Source organism: Pipistrellus kuhlii, unplaced genomic scaffold, assembly GCF_014108245.1.
Source record: "Pipistrellus kuhlii isolate mPipKuh1 unplaced genomic scaffold, mPipKuh1.p scaffold_m20_p_34, whole genome shotgun sequence".
In the NCBI taxonomy this organism is placed as follows: Eukaryota; Metazoa; Chordata; class Mammalia; order Chiroptera; family Vespertilionidae; genus Pipistrellus; species Pipistrellus kuhlii.
Genome location: NW_023425534.1, coordinates 566,515 through 583,181, shown reverse-complemented (window position 1 = coordinate 583,181; position 16,667 = coordinate 566,515). Strand labels below are relative to the sequence as shown.

Genomic DNA, 16,667 nt, shown 5'->3' with positions numbered 1-16,667 from the left:
GGGGGGGAGGGCGGTCAGGCCCGGGCCTCTCCCCCTCACAGACGCGGCCCCCGGGGGGGAGGGCGGTCAGGCCTGGGCCCGGGCCTCTCCCCCTCACAGACGCGGGCCCCGGGGGGAGGGCGGTCAGGCCTGGGCCGGGGCCCATCCAGTGCTCGGGGACAGACGCCGTCCGCTCGCCGTCCCCATGGGGAGCGCGGAGGGAGGGCGGGGCGGACCTGCACTCCTGCGGGGGAGCCGGGCAGGGGAGGGAGGGCAGCGGGGCCTTCACCCTCACGCCTGGGAGCCCCGAGGGGCAGGGGCCACAGAGGGTACCCCCTGCAGGGACACCAGGCCCGGCCAGACCCCAAGGGCCTCGGCGTCTCCTGATCTCCGTGCCGAGTCCCCCCTGTGCAGACAGGACTGGGGGTGCCCTTGCCACAGGCTCGGGGGGCCTGAGGGGGCTGCTGTGGCCGGAGCCCGCCCAGCCCCCCGCCGGCCGCCCCCGCCGGGCAGCGGGAAGGGCTGTGGCCGGCTCAGGTGCTCAAGGCCGTCTTTCTGGGGTCCCCTGTCTCCGCAGCCGGGGGGCGCTGTCTGGAAGGCTGCCGGCGAGCGTGGCAGGGCTGGGCCCAGTTCGAGGATGTCCGGCTCGGGGCGCCCCCGCCCGGCTACCACCCCGTCCCCTTCCTGGGCGGCCCGCAGGAGGTAGGGGCCGGGACCCCCCAGCCACACGCGGCCCCGCGGCAGCCGGGGTGGGGGCTGGGCTACGGGCGCCCCTGAGCCTCCCTGCTCCCCCAGGAGGCCAGCAGCCGGCCCAGAGGCGGCCCGGGCCCCGGGACAGGGGCGCCCACCACGCAGGGCCCTCCGGGAGGCGGCAGGTAGGAGGGGCCGCCCTCGGGCATTGGGGGGGTTGTCTGCTGCCCCAGGGGTGCACATTCTGGGGGGGAGGAAGCACGGGGCACAGCTGCCTCGGTTTCCCCCGCCTTCAGCCCTGCAGACGCCACAGGCTTCTGTGGCCTGGACAGCGGGACCTGCCGGGCCTGCTGCTTCGAGGGGAGCCTCGGGGACAAGGGGAGGAGGGGTGAGGGCACATGACCGGAAGCGGGAGGGGGTGCGGAGGGCACTTCCCTCAGAGGCACCTGCGGGCAGCGGGCTGGGCCCCACGGACACGGGGGAGGCCAACCCACGGCCTCCTCCCCTCACAGCCTGAGCCCCCTCACCCTTCCACCCTCCCCTCCCACCCTCACCCCATCCGGTCCTCAGGGGCCCTGGGCCTCCTCCTCACCCTCCCACCCGCCCTGCTGAGGGGCCTCCGCCTGGGACCCAGCTCTGTGCCCGAGTCCCCCAGCCCCCCCAGGGCAACGGGCCCCGCCTGCTCGGCCTCGGGTGCTCCCCCGCCCCCTGGCGGCCGGCTGCCGGCACCAGCTCCCTCCGCCCGCACCGGCTCCGGACCCAGAAGCCCCGGAGCCGGGGCCGCCCTCCCCGCACGGGCGTCTGGTTCGCATTAAGGCCCTGCCTCGCGAGCCGCGGCCGAGGGTGTGTGGTTCCTGCTGGCCCCGGGGGCGGGGCGTTTGCAGGGCTCAGCCGCCCGAGGGGGGCAGGACTGGGTCCCCCTGATTCCCTGGGAGCCCCCCAGGCTCCAGGCTGTGAACGAGGGCCACACGCAGGTGGAGGAGGGGTGCCAGCTCCCGCCCCTCGCGCCCCCAGCGCTTTCTGCCCCAATGTTCCTGCCCCCCTGCCCCCCGCATGGGGCCGCATCATCCGCCCCTGAAGACCTGCTGTGAGGCCTCCCCCTCACGGGCTCTCTGGGCCAACCCTCCTCCTGCAAGGGGGCAGGGGGCAGCTGGCCTGACCCGCTGCTGAGATGGGGTACAGGCGCTCGGGTCCCCCCGGAGCTGGCTCCCACAAGGCCCAGCCCAGTCCAGCAGGCTGCCCGGCCCTGCTCCCCGCACTGGTCCTGCTCCCCACACGGCGACTGTGGCCTGGACACGGCGACGACGTGGCCGTGGGGCCTGGACACGGCGGCACGTGGCCGTGGGCACAGGGTGGCGTGGCTGTGGACACAGAGGCGACGTGGCTGTGGGCCGTGGGCACAGGGCGAGGAGCTCCTGGCGTCAGGGCCATGGGGGAGCCCTGGGCTGGCACGAAGGAGCCTTGGTGAGCAGCTCTGTCTCCCGGTCGGCCCCCGTCCAGGCCAGGGAGAAGCAGCGACCAGGTGGTCGCACTCCACGGGGGAGACCCACATGGACAAGGCCGTCCCTCGGCCACGAGTCCTGGGCTGTGAGCTGACCGGGCTGGCGGCCACGGCCCTCTCGCCCTCCGAGCAGCCTCAGCCGGGCCAGGAGCCCCTTCCTCCGCCCGGTGACCCTCAAAGCCAGGGCCAGCCCCCTCGCCAGGGAAAGGGCGCAGATGGCGGGGGGGGGGGCAGGACTGCTGTCCCGCTGCCCACGGGCTTCACACTCTCCCCACGTGGTCCCCGTGGTGCCCGGCCGCCGCCCCGGGCCAGGTGAGCCTGCCCGTCACCGCTTCCCGCTCCGGGAGGGAGGCCCGTTGCAGCCAGCATTCCTGCGGAGACATTCCTGGCACATGACGGAATTTCACAACATGACAGGCCGACGTGTGGGCCGCAAAGCCCGGCCTGGATTCCACCGCCTCTCCCCGGGAGCCTCTTTCCCCTAAACCGATGGGGCCTCGGGGTCGGAGCCGGCACAGCCCTCCGCCGGCTCCGCGCCACGGCCACGGCCACGGCCACGGCCACGGCCAGGGAAGCCGCGCGCCTCGCCCACGGCTGCGGGAGGCTCCGCAGAGACCCCGGCCGCCCGCCCGGAGGAGAACGGGTGTGACCCGGACTTCCTTCTGGGGCTGCCGCTTCCGTGGTCGTTAGCCGACAGGGGGAGCCGGTTAGCGGTTCTGTTGGGTCAGTGTTGGGGGCTCACAGCCCGCGGCCCCTCCACTCAGGTCCGGGGTGACCCTGAGCATCACAGCAAACGCAGCCTCCCCCCGACCCCCGTGGCTGGGCCAGCGCCCACTCCTCACCCGCCACAGCCTGGCCACAGGACACACACACACACCCGCCGTCCCTCAGCCTCCGAGCACAGCAGCCTGGGCAGGAGCCCACCGGCCGGCCCTGCAGGCCCAGGAGCTCGGGCAGCAGCCACAGGGTCCCGGGCCCCAGAGGACACCTGTCCTCTCGGGTGCCAGCCCCTCGGTCACAGGGAGTGCGGTCAGGGGGCTCCTCCTGGCCACGGGGGCCTGAGCCCGGGCAGTGTCCTGGCCAATTGGGGGGCCCAGCGGGGGAGCTCCTGGGAGCTCAGCAGCCACATGGGGGGAGGCCAAGGGCCATGACGTGGGGCTGCAGCCACAGGGCGTCCAGGCTGTAGGCCCGTGGCCTGTCCCCGTCCCTCCCGGCCGGGGCCTGCGGTGGGCGCTCAGAGAGGACGGGTGGGCGGGTGCCGTGCGACCCAGCGCGGGTGAGGGGAGCAGGTCAGGGGAGCAGCTGGCCGCCCTCACCCCACCCCTTAGCCAGCAATGCCTCCGCCTGGCCCGGGGCTGGAGCGGGCACCCCGCAGAGAGGCTGGGGGTGCTCCGGCAGTCATTGGGGCACCACTCACCGGTACCCCAAACTGAGAACAGCCGGCAGGCTCCCCTGGGCCTGGAGCCCACTGCCCCCGGGATGGGGCCCCCAAACGCTGCCAACCCCTCACCCAGGCCAGGCGGGGCTCATTAGCCTGTGTGTGTGTGTGTGTGTGTGTGTGGGTGTGGGTGTGAGTGTGTGAGTGTGTGTGTGAGTGTGTGTGTGTGTGAGTGTGTGTGAGTGTGTGTGTGTGAGTGTGTGTGTGTGTGTGTGAGTGTTTGTGAGTGTGTGAGTGTGTGTGAGTGTGTGTGTGTGTGTGTGAGTGTGTGTGTGTGTGAGTGTGTGTGAGTGTGTGTGTGTGTGTGTGTGTGTGTGGGTGTGTGTGTGTGTGTGTGTGTGTGTGTGTGTGTGTGTGAGTGTGAGTGTGTGTGTGGGTGTGTGTGAGTGTGTGTGTGTGTGAGTGTGTGTGTGAGTGTGTGTGTGTGTGTGTGTGTGAGTGTGTGTGTGTGTGGGTGTGTGTGGGTGTGTGTGGGTGTGTGTGTGTGTGTGTGTGTGGGTGTGAGTGTGTGTGTGTGTGTGTGTGAGTGTGTGCGGGAGGGACGGGGGCTCACTCGGAGGCTCAGCGTGGCCCCGGGACCCCTGGGACCCCGGAGCCGGGTAAGAGGCCCCCCCCCCGCTGCCCCAGGGACAGAGGGGCCTCCTCGGCCGGCTGAGCCCCGGGGCTGTGGCTCCGGTTCTGGGGGTCCCGGGGAGGCGCCACAGAGGCCTGGCCTCGCGCCCCCGCGGCGGGTCAGGCGGGGAGAGCCCTGGCTCCCCAGTTGTGTCTGATTGGGGCGGGCTCTCCCCGCTCCACGTGAACCCCGTTACCGCGGCGACCACAGGCTGTGCGAGCGCCCCCCACGGCGGGCCCGACCCTGGCTCCGCGGGGCCTCCCTCGCCAGCCACGGGGGCCCTCGCCAGGCCAGGCCTCGGGCACACCCACGCCGAGCCCCTGCCCCCAGGTGGCTGGGCCGTGGCTGCTGAGCTGGTCTCAGCACGGCCGCCTGTCTGACCTCGGGCGCCAGGCCACACCCCAGGGCAGGCTGGGCTGGGGCGCACGGGCTTGGCTCACCAGGGAAGGGCCCCCCCTCTCGCCGCCCACCGTGCGCTCGGCCCGGGTCCAACGCGGCTCCGAGCCTCGGCGTCCCAGCTGCCCAGCGGAGGGCCGGCTGTGCGGGCCGGCTCCGCCCCCTCGCAGTGGTGGCGGTTCCTCCGCTCCCGGCTCCGCCGTGGGTATCCCGGCCCGGCCACTCGGAGGCCTGAGCCAGGCATGGAGCGTGGCTGCGGCCCCAGGTCCGCCGGGTGCATGGCCACGCCAGGGCCACGGCCCCGCTGGGGTCCGTGTGCTCACCCTCGTCCGCCAGCCCTGAGGCCCTGACCCACAGAGGCCGTCAGGGCCCGGAGGCCACGGGGTGTGGGCACCGGGCCCCTCACGGGGGAGTAAACCCCCTCAAACCCGCGTGGCAAAGCGTAACAGCAAAGCCCCAAAGGGTCCCACTCTGTCTCCTCCTCCTCCTCCTGCAGACACAACTCCCTTGTATAACTAATAATTGCTAGGAAACGGAGCTTGACATTATTTACCATTATACCAGCAGCACCCATGGGGCTGCGTTACCACGGGCATGAGAAGCATGTTTTCATGTTTCCCAGGCAGTTTTCTGTTTCAGCTGAAGGTCGGTTACCACAACCAAACGTTCTTAACCAGCAGAAATGTTATGTCCGTTCAGCCAGAGTCTCGCACCTCTCCCGGGGCCCGTCCCTTTGCACAGTAGAAACTGTGACCAGTTCTTGGTGTCATGCAGTCACATGTGACGTCCAGTCTTTATTTGCTGCCCAGTTTCTTTAAGAAAAGAGGAGCAGTCCCCCAGGGCCACATAGACGAGGAGGCTGTGTGTGCAGGAGGCCGCCGCCTCCCGCCGCCTCCGTTTCCTCTCCGCAGGCCCAGCTCCGGCGCCGGGCGTCCGTACGGAACACGGCGGCTCTGCCTCCCGGCTCCCGCCAGCCGCGCTGAGCTCTCCTCCCCTCCTCCTCCTTTTAATGTTTTTATTGATCTCAGAGGGGAAGGGAGAGGGAGAGAGAGAAACATCGATGATGAGAGAGACTCCGGGATCGGCCGCCTCCTGCTCGCGCCCCCACTGGGGTTGGAGCCGGGAATCGAACCGGGACCTCCTGGTCCCCACATCGACGCTCAGCCCCTGAGCCACGCGGGTCGTGGGGCAGGACCCTGTACAGCACCAAAAACACAAGAACACAGGGTGTCCGGCCCCCGGGGGTCTCAGCGCCTGGCCCAGGCACCAGGGGAGTGCCAGGAGGGGGACCCTGACCAGGAGCCCAGCCAACCGCAGCCGCCTGGCCCGCAGCCGGGAGAGGGCGGGGGGACGAGGGGGCGCGGGCCGGGAGGGGGCACAGCCGGGCGGGGGGGGACGACGAGGGGCGGGGGACGAGGGGCGCCGTGTTCAGGAAGGCGGCGTGGCGGTTGGGAGGGTGGGCCGGGAGGGGGCACAGCCGGGCGGGGGGGGGGACGAGGGGGCGCGGGCCGGGAGGGGGCACGGCCGGGCGGGGGGGGGACGAGGGGGCGCGGGCCGGGAGGGGGCACGGCCGGACGCCGTGTTCAGGAAGGCGGCGTGGCGGTTGGGAGGGTGGGCCGGGAGGGGGCACAGCCGGGTGGGCGGGGGGGAAAGGGGGTGTGGGCCGGGACGGGGCACGGCCGGGCGGGGGGGGACGAGGGGGCGCGGGCCGGGAGGGGGCACGGCCGGACGCCGTGTTCAGGAAGCGGCGTGGCGGTGGGGAGGCGGAGGTGTGAGGAGCAGGATGTGGAGAGGTCACAGCAGCTCCCGGGAGACGGCGGGGGGCGGGGTCAGCGGAAGGGGGGAGGACGCGGGAACTCCAGGACGGACGGACGAACGGATGGACGGAGGATGCTGCCGGCCAGAGGCGGCGGAGCTGTGGGAGGACTCCGGCTCCGAGGTGGGGGAGGGAGGAGCCGGGAACACGGAAGGAAACAACAGAAACATTCCCACGTTTTGTGGGAGCCAAACCCCCAGCCGGGAAACACGGGGACAGGCCCGGCCGGCCCAGAGGAGCTGTGTCCTCAGTGTCTCCTGGGTTTGGAGGGAGAGGAGGGAGACGGAAACACCGATGACGAGAGAGTCCTGGGCGGGCTGCCTCCTGCACCCCCCCACACCTGCCCTGACCGGGACTGAACCAGCGACCTGGGTTCCTGGGTGACACTCAGCCCCGGACTGAGCCTCGTCCGGCCCAAGCGGAAACCCCAGGCCCCGCCCGCCCTCCCCATGTCGGCCCAGCCCAGCCTCTCGGGAGGCGGGGGGCTCGCTCCGCGCTGTGCACACAGCCGGTGCCCAGTCCGGGTGTCGGGCTCCCACGGCCGCCCCGGCTCCAGCCGCCTCCGCGGGAACCTCAGCGTGGGGCCTCCGGCGTCTCCCGCTCTGCGCCCCGGCCCCTCGCCGCCTGGCGGGCCCCTCGCCGCCCGGGGGTCCCCCTCTCCGCCCGGCGGGCCCCGTAAAAACCTCGGCTCCTCATAACCGTTCGGTTATTCTCGGCGCCGCCCCTCCCCACACGTCCGACCCCAAACGTGGCTCCGGGGCCGAGCCGAGGCGAAGGAATTTTTAAATCTTTTGTCTTTAAATTTTTATCACCATGTGGTATTGCAGCTCGGCCAGGGCCAGCCTGGCTGGTCGCCAAGCCATCGGGAGCCCCAGTCCCTGCCCTCTGACGGCTAGAAGGGGGGCCATGGGGAGGGGGGGCTCCTGGCTCCCTCCAAGGCCTTTGGGGGGCCGTTCAGGGCAGAGCCAGCCCGTCACACCCGGGGCCTCTGCGCCACCCAAGCCGCTGCCCGGGGCCAAGGACCGGGCGCCCCCTCAAAGCACCCAATCTCCGCCCCTGCCTGGTCCCTGAGGACGGGCGTCAGATCCCCGGGCACAGGCAGTCCGCGGGCCGCTGACCCAGGGGGCCGGCGGGCGGGCCCTTCGCTCCTGCCCAGTGACCACGGCCCCAAAGCCCTCTGCTCCGGACGGACGGGCCAGGCGGGTCTGGAGCTGCCCACCGGGGACCGCAGAGACGCCGGCCGGCCGCCCCTCGTCCCCGCCCTGCCAGGCGGCAGTGACCTTGGTTCCCGGAGGGCAGCCCTGCCCTGGGCCCGGCCCCCGCGGAGCCCTGTGCCCGCCGCCGCTTCTGGTCACTGGTCAGCCGGCCAGGGGGTGGGCTTGTCCCTCTGGCCACCGCTGTCTGTGCCACGTTGGTGTTCAGACAGCGAGATGCCAAGGCCGAGGGCAGAACGTGGCCCGGCCTCGTGGCCCCTCTCCTCAGGGCCGGGCACGCCAGAGGGGCCGACGCGCTGACCCTGAGGGGGGCGGCCTGGGGGCCAGAACAGCCACGGGTGCCCTCCGACCTTCCAGGGCCCCGCACTGTGGCCCCGTGTGCGTGTGCGTGTGCGTGTGCGTGTGTGTGCGTGGCAGGGGAGGGGTGCCACATACGCGGCTGCACTCAGGGCCTCCCTCCTCTTCGCAGGCCGGACGGGGCGGCCAAGGCAGAGCCGGGGACCGAGGCGCTCCCAGGTAGGGGGGCCGTGGGGGGCGGACGCCCCACCCAGCCATCATCTGTCCCCGCTGGGAGGCGGGCGCCTGCTCCCTCCTCCGAACGGGCTGCAGGCCGGGCCGTGGGGCGGGGCAGGCACCCTGGCTGCCCAGCCTGACACCCCCAGAGGCAGGGTCCCCAGAGGCTGTGGGGGGGAGGGAGGGGCGCCCTCAGCCCAGGGGTGTCTGGGTCCAAGCCCAGCCCCCCAGGAAGGTCCTTGTGTGGGTGCAGCTCTGGGATCACCCCGTTTCAGGACCCAGGCGTGCCTGAAGAGGGGTGAGGGCGGGAGGGGGCGCCCCTTGCCGTCTTGGGGGCCAGGGTGGGGTCGCCCCACTGCCGGGGCCTGAGGAGGGGCTTCCAGCTGGCTCGTGGGGCGCCAGGCAGGAGGTTCTGCGGCCGGCGGTGGCCCCAGCCAGGCTCCCTCCGTCCCGCGGCCTCAGGACGGGGTCAGAGGCGGCCGGGCTGGGCCACTGCCCACTGCACCCCCCGCGGTGCCCCTGCCCGCGGCCGCGCTCCCGGCGACACCTAGACGAAACGCATTGCCGGCCCCTTTTCGCCCGGCTGGAATGCGGCCCTCCCCCGCCGCCCGGCCCCCCCCCCCGCCCCAAGCCCCCGCCCGCGGCTCCGCAGGAACCGACCGGGCCCAGCCCACCGGCCCGTGTCGTGTGTGTGTGTGTGTGTGTGTGTGTGTGTGTGTGTGTGTCCCCGGTCCTGCCCGGGCACCGCGGGTCCCGGCCAGGCCGCCTCCGCCCGCTCAGCGCATTCCTGTGTGAGTGCAACCGCGAGGCCGGGAGGGAGAGGGCGGTTTCCATGGCAACCTTACTTTCTGTTAGTCCTTATTTTCCTTTTTATGTTTCCCCAACTTTGGAGCTCTCCGGAGCGTCCTGGCTGCAGAGCGGAGTGCTTTCTGACCCCCCCCCCCCTGCCCCCCACGACCCCCACACCCTGCTCCCCACGACCCCCCACACCCTGCTCCCCACGACCCCCACACTGCTGCCGAGCAGAGCGGCCCCCGACAGTGCCTGCGACCCCCCGACAGTGCCCACGACCCCCCACACCCTGCTCCCCACGACCCCCACACCCTGCTCCCCACGACCCCCCACACCCTGCTCCCCACGACCCCCACACTGCTGCCGAGCAGAGCGGCCCCCGACAGTGCCCACGACCCCCCACACCCTGCTCCCCACGACCCCCACACTGCTGCCGAGCAGAGCGGCCCCCGACAGTGCCTGCGACCCCCCGACAGTGCCCACGACCCCCCACACCCTGCTCCCCACGACCCCCACACCCTGCTCCCCACGACCCCCCACACCCTGCTCCCCACGACCCCCCACACCCTGCTCCCCCGCCGAGGGGGGCGAGGCTTCAGAACGGGCAGCCAGGCCTTCGGAGTGCGATGATTTGGAAAAACACTTTAGAGGAAACGAATTCCTTTTCTCCTAAAGGGGGAGGTGTTTTCTGAAGGGTCCAGCCACGTGGCCCTCAGTGGGAGGGGCTCTCTGCCCCCCGCGCCCCCCACGGGCCTGCCCGGCCCCCCCACAGCCCACCCTCCCCTCCGGCCCCAGCTCTGCCCCCCTCCCCGGAGCCTGAGTCCTGAGGGTGCAGGGGTTACTCGCCAAATTCATTTCTTTTTAAAAACTGTTTTTACTAGAGGCCCGGTGCACGACATTCGTGCATGGTGGGGGGGCTCAGCCCAGCCTGCGCCCGTCAGCATCCGGGGCCTCGGGGGGGTGCCAACTGCCCCGTGGCAGGAGAGGCTCCCACCTGGAGGCTGTGCTGGCAGCTCCGGCCCGCACCCCCCCCCCCCCCCGGAAACACACACTCCTGAGCTGAGCATCTGCCCCCTGGTGGTCAGTGCACGTCATAGTGACCGGTTGTTCTGCCATTCAGTCCATTTGCATATTAGCCTTTTATTATATAGGATTGACTTCAGAGAGGAAGGGAGAGAGAGCATCCATGATGAGAATCGTGGATCAGCTGCCTCCTGCCCGCCCCACACTGGGGATCGAGCCTGCAACCGGGGCCTGTGCCCCAACCGGGAATCAAATCCAGAACCCTTCAGTCCGCAGGCTGATGCTCTATCCACTGAGCCACACCAGCCAGGGCCCAAATGCATTTCCTCACCGTGTGCCCCAGCAGCTGGGCAGGTGGGGGCGGGCGGGAGGCTCGGGTGCCAGCGGGGTGGGCAGCCGCCGGCAGGCAGAGGCCGTGGAGCCAGCTGGAGCCCCTCCCGTCTCCCCCAGGGGAATACGTCATCATGGTCCAGGACGTGACCGACCCCCCATTCCTGGGCCACAGGCTGCCCACGGCCTTCAAGCACCTCCGGGTGTCCGCGAGGGAGAAGGCCCCGGAGCCCGGAGCCGGGAGGGCCGCCCTCCCCCGGGCACCAGCGCCCACTCCGGACACCACCTCCTCCTGAGGGCAGACACGGCACCCAGCTTCCCGGGCGCCACCCTCTCCCCTCCCCGGGGCCCAGGGCCCCAGGCCCCAGAGCCGCTGTGTTAATAAAGTTCTCAACGCTGACGACCGAGCCCCGAAGTCCCGTCACGCCTGCCCCGTGGTGGCCGCTCCGGGGGCGTCCGCACCCCCACGCTCCCCGTCCTGCAGCGAGGCCGGCCCAGCTGCCCACTCACCCCCCGCCCGGCCTCGGTGGGCACTGGGAGCCGCCCCCCAGGGAGACATTGGGGCCAGTGTCGGGGGTTGGTTTTCAAGAAATGGGCTGCCCGTCCGAGCCTCACAGGACCAGCAAGGATGGCGGGGGGCGCGGGGGCCCAGCCGGACACGTGCTCAGCGCGAAGGGACGCCCCTCGTCGGACGCCCCTCCCCGTGGGCTCGCCTGCCCAGAGAGCCCGGCTCCACACCGCTGGCCCCCGTCCCCCATCCTCTCACTGAGCCCCGCTTCCTCCCGGGGCTGTTCCTCCTCAGCACCGCCCCCTCTGGGCCCCTGCACCCTCTGACCAGGCCCCACGGCTCCAGTGGCTCAGGGTCCCCCTCCCCGGCCTTCCCCCGGCCTCCCCCCAGCTCCAGGCCACGACGGCCGGGGCGCAGCCACGACGGGTGACAGGCAGACTGAACGCCCCAAGCCGAGATCCCGCCCATCCCCCAGACCAGTGCGGCCACATCACACCGCTGCCCTCTCCTCTGTGGCCCCAGGTCTGATCCCACCTCCAAACCCCCCTCCCCCTTCCCAGCAGGGGGCAGGAGACACCCAATGGCTACCAGGACCCGGGCTCCCCCCCCCCCCCCCCCCCCGGGCTCGGCCTCCTCTCCTGCTGCCCCACTCCTGCCTGGGCCCTTCCAGGAGGCCTCCTGGCCTCGCTCACCCACCCCCAGGCTCCTCCCACTCGCTCCGGTTCCTCTTGCTGCCTTTGCACGCTGTCAGTCGGCGTCTCCCGAAGGTGGGCGTCTTGCTCACGGTGTGGCCCCAGCGCCCAGCCCGGCGTGGCCTCCGGGAGGGGCTCACCTGGGCAGGTCAGCGAGGATCTGGAGCACCTGCCCGCCAGGCCGTGCGGGAGGCGCTGGGGACAAGCCAGGGGGGGGGGGGAGCAGGAGGATGACAGGGACCAGCTGGAGGGACGCGGAGCGGATGGAAACCAGAGGGTGGGAGTGGGTGGGTGGGTAGATGGACGAATTGGGTGGGTGGTGGATGGGTGGGTGGTGGGTGGATGATGAGTGGTGGATGGTGAATGGATGGTGGAGGAATGAGGTAGGTGATAGATGGATGGATTGGTGGGTGGATGGGTAGGTGGGTAGATTAGTGGATGGTTAAGTGGATGGATGGGTGGATAGGTGGATGGATGGATTGTTGGGTGGATGGGTGGGTGGGTGGATGGGTGGATGGATTGGTGGGTGGATGGGTGGATTGATGGGTGGATGGGTGGGTGGATGGGTGGATGGGTAGGTGGGTAGATTAGTGGATGGTTAAGTGGATGGATGGGTGGATAGGTGGATGGATGGATTGTTGGGTGGATGGGTGGGTGGGTGGATGGATTGGTGGGTGGATTGATGGGTGGATGGGTAGGTGGGTAGATTAGTGGATGGTTAGGTGGATGGATGGGTGGATAGGTGGATGGATGGATTGTTGGGTGGATGGGTGGGTGGGTGGATGGGTGGATTGATGGGTGGATGGGTAGGTGGGTAGATTAGTGGATGGATGAGTACAGATGGACAGCAGACAGATGGGTGGTCAGTGACTCTGGGTGGAATGGAGATGGGCTGGTCCTCAGGAGGTGGGTCCACGTGGGAACTGCTCTTACGTGGAAGGAAGAGCCCAGCATCAGCCCAACACCAGACAGTCCTTCTCGACCCGCCCTGGCGCCACCCCATCGCCCGCCCTCAGCGTTTCCCACCCAGCTTTTCCTCAGCACCCATCGGCGGTGCGAGGACAGATGGACCCCCTGCGGGACCCGAGGGCAGAGCCTGGGCCCCGAGTCACCTCCCCATCCCGAGGCCCCGCTCCCCCAGCACCCCGCCCCCCGCAGGACGGGGCGGTTCTCCGGCTCAGACCCCCCTCCAGCCCCAGCCCCGCGCTGGGCCTCCCAGTGACACCCGGAGCCCTGGGCCCGCGCAACCCCGCCCCGCCCACAAGCCCCGCCCATCACAGACCACGCCCCACAACAGGCCCCGCCCCTTACACCACAGGCCCCGCCCACAGGCCGGTCAGCTGGGGAGGCGGGGGAGGGGGGGGGGGTCAGGCCGGCGCCGGCCCGGAGGCTGCTGTCGGCGGGCGCCCAGGGGTCCCCGCGCCCTGTCCCCCGCCCCCCAGGCCGGCCGGAAGCCGCGGGCCGCCGTCGAGGCTGGTGGATGGGCGTTTGCACGGCCCGGGCGGCGGCGGGCAACGCCGGGAAGTGAAACGGGCGGCGGGGGCGCAACGGGCGCTGCGGGGGAGGCAGCGCCGTCCCGGCCCCGCTCCCGGGGACCCCGCCCCCCGCCGGCCCCGCTCCCGGGGACCCCGCCCCCCGCCGGCCCCGCTCCGGGGGACCCCGCCCCCCGCCGGCCCCGCTCCGGGGGACCCCGCCCCCCGCCGGCCCCGCTCCCGGGGACCCCGGCCCCCCCCCCGGGTTCCACCCCCCCGCCCCGGTCCGGGGGACCCCCGCCCCCCGCCGGCCCCGCTCCCGGGGGACCCCGCCCCCCGCCGCCCCCCTCCCCGGGCTACCCCCCCTCGCCCCGCTCCCGGGGACCCCGCCCCCCCCGCCCCGGTCCGGGGCGCCCGGGGGAAGAGCTGCGCCCGCTGGGCGAGGCCCGGAGGGCCGGCCCGCGTGGAAGGCGCCGGGGCCGGGCTGGGGCTCCCCAGGGGCCCCGCGGGGGCACCAGCGCGCCCCCCCCCCCCCGCCCGGCTTCCGGCCGGAGGCGCGGGAATCCGGGAAATTTGGGAACCGGGACTCTAACCCCCGGAGGTCCTGTCCCGCCCGCCCTGGGCCCCAAGGCGGGGCCTTCTGCCCGGCGCCCCTGCCCGCCCCCCAGCGTGGGGCGCATGGGTGGTGGGTGGCCGCCCTGACCGGAGCCCGACAGCCGGGCCCACACTCGGCCTGTCCCGGCAAGCCCTGCCCCCGCCGGGAGCACCGGTGGAGGGGGCCAGATGGCCCGCCCGGAGGGGCCACACCCCTGCAGCCTCCTCCGGGCCCCCTCCGCCTCCCAGCCTGCAGGAGCCTTTTCTGGGCTTTTTCCTTAGAAACAAGAAGTCTGGGTGTCCAGGCCGGGACAGGAGCCGCCGGCTGGGGGTAGACCCCCTGGGAACTCGCCCCCCGCCCGGCCCCTGCCGCCCCGGGGCACCGTGGAGAAGGGAAGGACACCCACCTGGACCAGCCTGGGTGCCCAGGCTTTGCCCACCTGGTTCCAGCCCAGCACCGGGGTCTCAGACGGAGACGTGAACTCGAGGCACAGCTGCAGGCCTGACCCAGCCCCCCAGTCCCCGCTGCCAGGCCCAGGAGGGCCGCGCCCGTCTGGTCCAGAGTCTGAGAGGCGTGGCTTTGGAGGGCGTTCGGTGCAGCCTGCTTTTGGGGTCTCCCCATGACTGCCTACCCACTCCCACCCCCACTGTGGACCTGGGAACCCCTCCAAGATGGAGGATGGAGCCCAAGGTGGGTAGCCAGGGAGTCGGTGGTCACGGGAGTGGGCCCGGCCGACACCAACTGCCCAAGGGGCCTGGCCAGGTTTGGGGGAGCAGGGGAGGGCTACACCCCCAGACCTGCGTGCAAGCTGATTCATCCGGCTTCCCTGTGCACACCGGCCTCCGGGAGGACACGGGGCCTGTCTGGGCCGCAGCTCAGTGCCCAGGGGACGAGCTGGGCCCAGGCCGCCCCTCCTGCCTCCCCCCCTTCCCCACCCGGCCTGGGCCCGGAGCCGGCCTCAGGGGACCCGGACACGTGTCCTCCGCGGGGGCCTTCTGGGACGGGAACCCGAGCCGCCCTCGAGCTGCCTCCTTCACAAGGTGCCCTGTCCCTGGAGGTTCCTGGAACAGCCTCGCGGCCGCAGGAGGGACGGGGCGAGCGCCTGGGCCAGCTTCCTGCACAGACACTGCCAGGCCGGGCAGAGCGCGAGGCCCGCCCAGCCGGCCGGACACCTGCCCAGCATAGGACGCTCCGGAGACAAGCCGGGCTGGCCCACCTGCCCGTCCGCCCCCGCGGCGGGGCCACCTGCTCCCGGGCCGAGCCGCGGCCCCGGCCCTGGCACTGGCCTGGGCACAGATGGCGTGTGCGCGGGGCCTGCAGGGCACACGTCATCCTTACGCAGGGGGCGGGGGCTGGCGGGCCGGCAGGAGGGCGGGGGCGGCTGCCCCCGCAGGGCAGTGGCTTCCATGTCCCATCCAAGCTCCGCCCAGCAGGGTCCCAGCCCCATCATTCTGAGGGCCAGTGGAGCGGGGTGGGCCAGCCCGGGCCCGGGCACAGCTGCCAGAGGCCTGGCCTGCGGAGCACGGGGAGGGCCTGGGACTCCTGAACCCCTGAGCAGGCTCGGGCAGAAGGAGTGACCCTGTGGTAGACCGGCCGGAGGGAGGGAGGGAGAGGGGCAGGCGGGGGTGTGGGTGGGGTGCAGGCTGAGGCCACCCTGAGGCCGGCTGGGGGAGGGGGCCGTGCAGCTGTTGCTGTGAGTGGGCGGCGGCTTCCTCTTTTCAGGAGGGCGCGCCCCACACCGCCTCCCCATGGGGCTCAAGTCCTCCGCCCCCAGCTGCCCTGACCACAGGGTCTGGGCGGGGTCCGGGGACCCCCTCAGAGGACACGTCACAGGACAGGTCAGGCAGGCGGGCACAGCTGGGGGCGAGGGTGGCCGGGCTGCAGGTGGCAGGCAGAGTGAAAGCTGGGGGTGGGGGGGTGACAGGGACCCCAGGAGGCTCCCAGGAGCACCCCCATTCAGGGCTCAGTTCACCCCCAGGTCTTGGGGGGCAGGAGTTGCCCCAGAGGGAGAAGGCAGGGAGGCTGGGCTGCAGGAAGATCCGGGGGGTACGGGGACCCTGCCCAGGCTGCTGGCCCAGAAACGGAGGTGGGGCCGCTGTCCCCTCCAAACCTGTGCCCTCTCCCCTGCCCTGGAGGCAGGGGCTGCTCAGGACCCGGGGGAGGGGTTTCTCCTGTGCTGACCTCTCCCCTAAACCCACAGGAGGGTCTCTGACCCCCCAGAATGGCTCTGGGAAGGGGGTTCTGACACCAGGTGACTCCCATGCTGCCTGCCCTGGGTGGGGACCTTTTTAATGCTGTGAACTTAGACCGAAGTGGAGCCTGGGCAGGCGGCAGAGCCGGAGCCGGGAAGCCGCCGTGGGCCCGGCTCCAGCCGCCCGCCCCCCCCCCCCCCCCCCTGCCCCCTCCGCTGGCCACATGGACCCACGCCACCTGCCCAGGGCCTCCCGCTGGGCTGGCCTCCCCGGGACACGCCTCTTGTCCAGATCCACCTCCCCACCATCCCCCCCTCCTCCCCATGGCCCCACCCTCTGGAGGGGGGAGGAGTGGCATCTGGACCTGAGTGGGGAGCCAGGGCCAGGGGCTTGGGGAAGGGCCAGGCACAACTCAGGACGGGCCTCGGCCCTGGGTGGACACCAGAGCCCAGCGATGGCAGCTGGTCGGACGAGCCCACGGGTCACATGGTCACGCTGCCCCTCCCCTCGGCTTCCCCATGGCTGCAGGGGCTGGGACCCCGATCGGCTGCAATGGACAGGCGTCCACTAGAGACCTCAGAAGACGGTGGGAGGGCAGCCCTCCTGGTGGACAGAGCAGGGGGGACCCCCGCACCCAGGCAGAGCCGTGGTCAGGCAGGAGACCCCCTCACTGCCTCTGGTGGGGTCCAGGCCCAGGTGGCCCTGGGGGCAGCTGCAGTGGGGGGTGCTCTTGGGGCAGAGGATAGCGGGGCCTCAGCTGTGCCCACTGAGGTGCGTTTGCCCCCCACACCGTGGTGCCCAGGACCCCAGGCAGGGATCCGGGTCCAAGCACAGCAGGAAGGGGGCAGCAGCCGCCCTGCCACCCGGCCTGCCTCCCACCCTGGGCCTCACCCCCCGGGGCAG

General features: G+C 71.9%; 1 protein-coding gene across 1 annotated transcript in view; it reads left to right on the top strand.

The window, feature by feature from the left end:
• The window catches only part of MORN1 (MORN repeat containing 1), a 28,908-nt gene extending 18,251 nt beyond the window's left edge, over positions 1-10,657 (top strand). The window contains exons 12-15 of the mRNA XM_036460822.2: positions 557-681; positions 775-854; positions 8,117-8,163; positions 10,426-10,657. Coding sequence (XP_036316715.1) covers positions 557-681; positions 775-854; positions 8,117-8,163; positions 10,426-10,601 — 428 coding nt within the window. The 3' untranslated portion in view covers positions 10,602-10,657. The remainder of the gene's footprint in view (positions 1-556; positions 682-774; positions 855-8,116; positions 8,164-10,425) is intronic.
• The last annotated feature ends 6,010 nt before the right edge of the window (positions 10,658-16,667 follow it).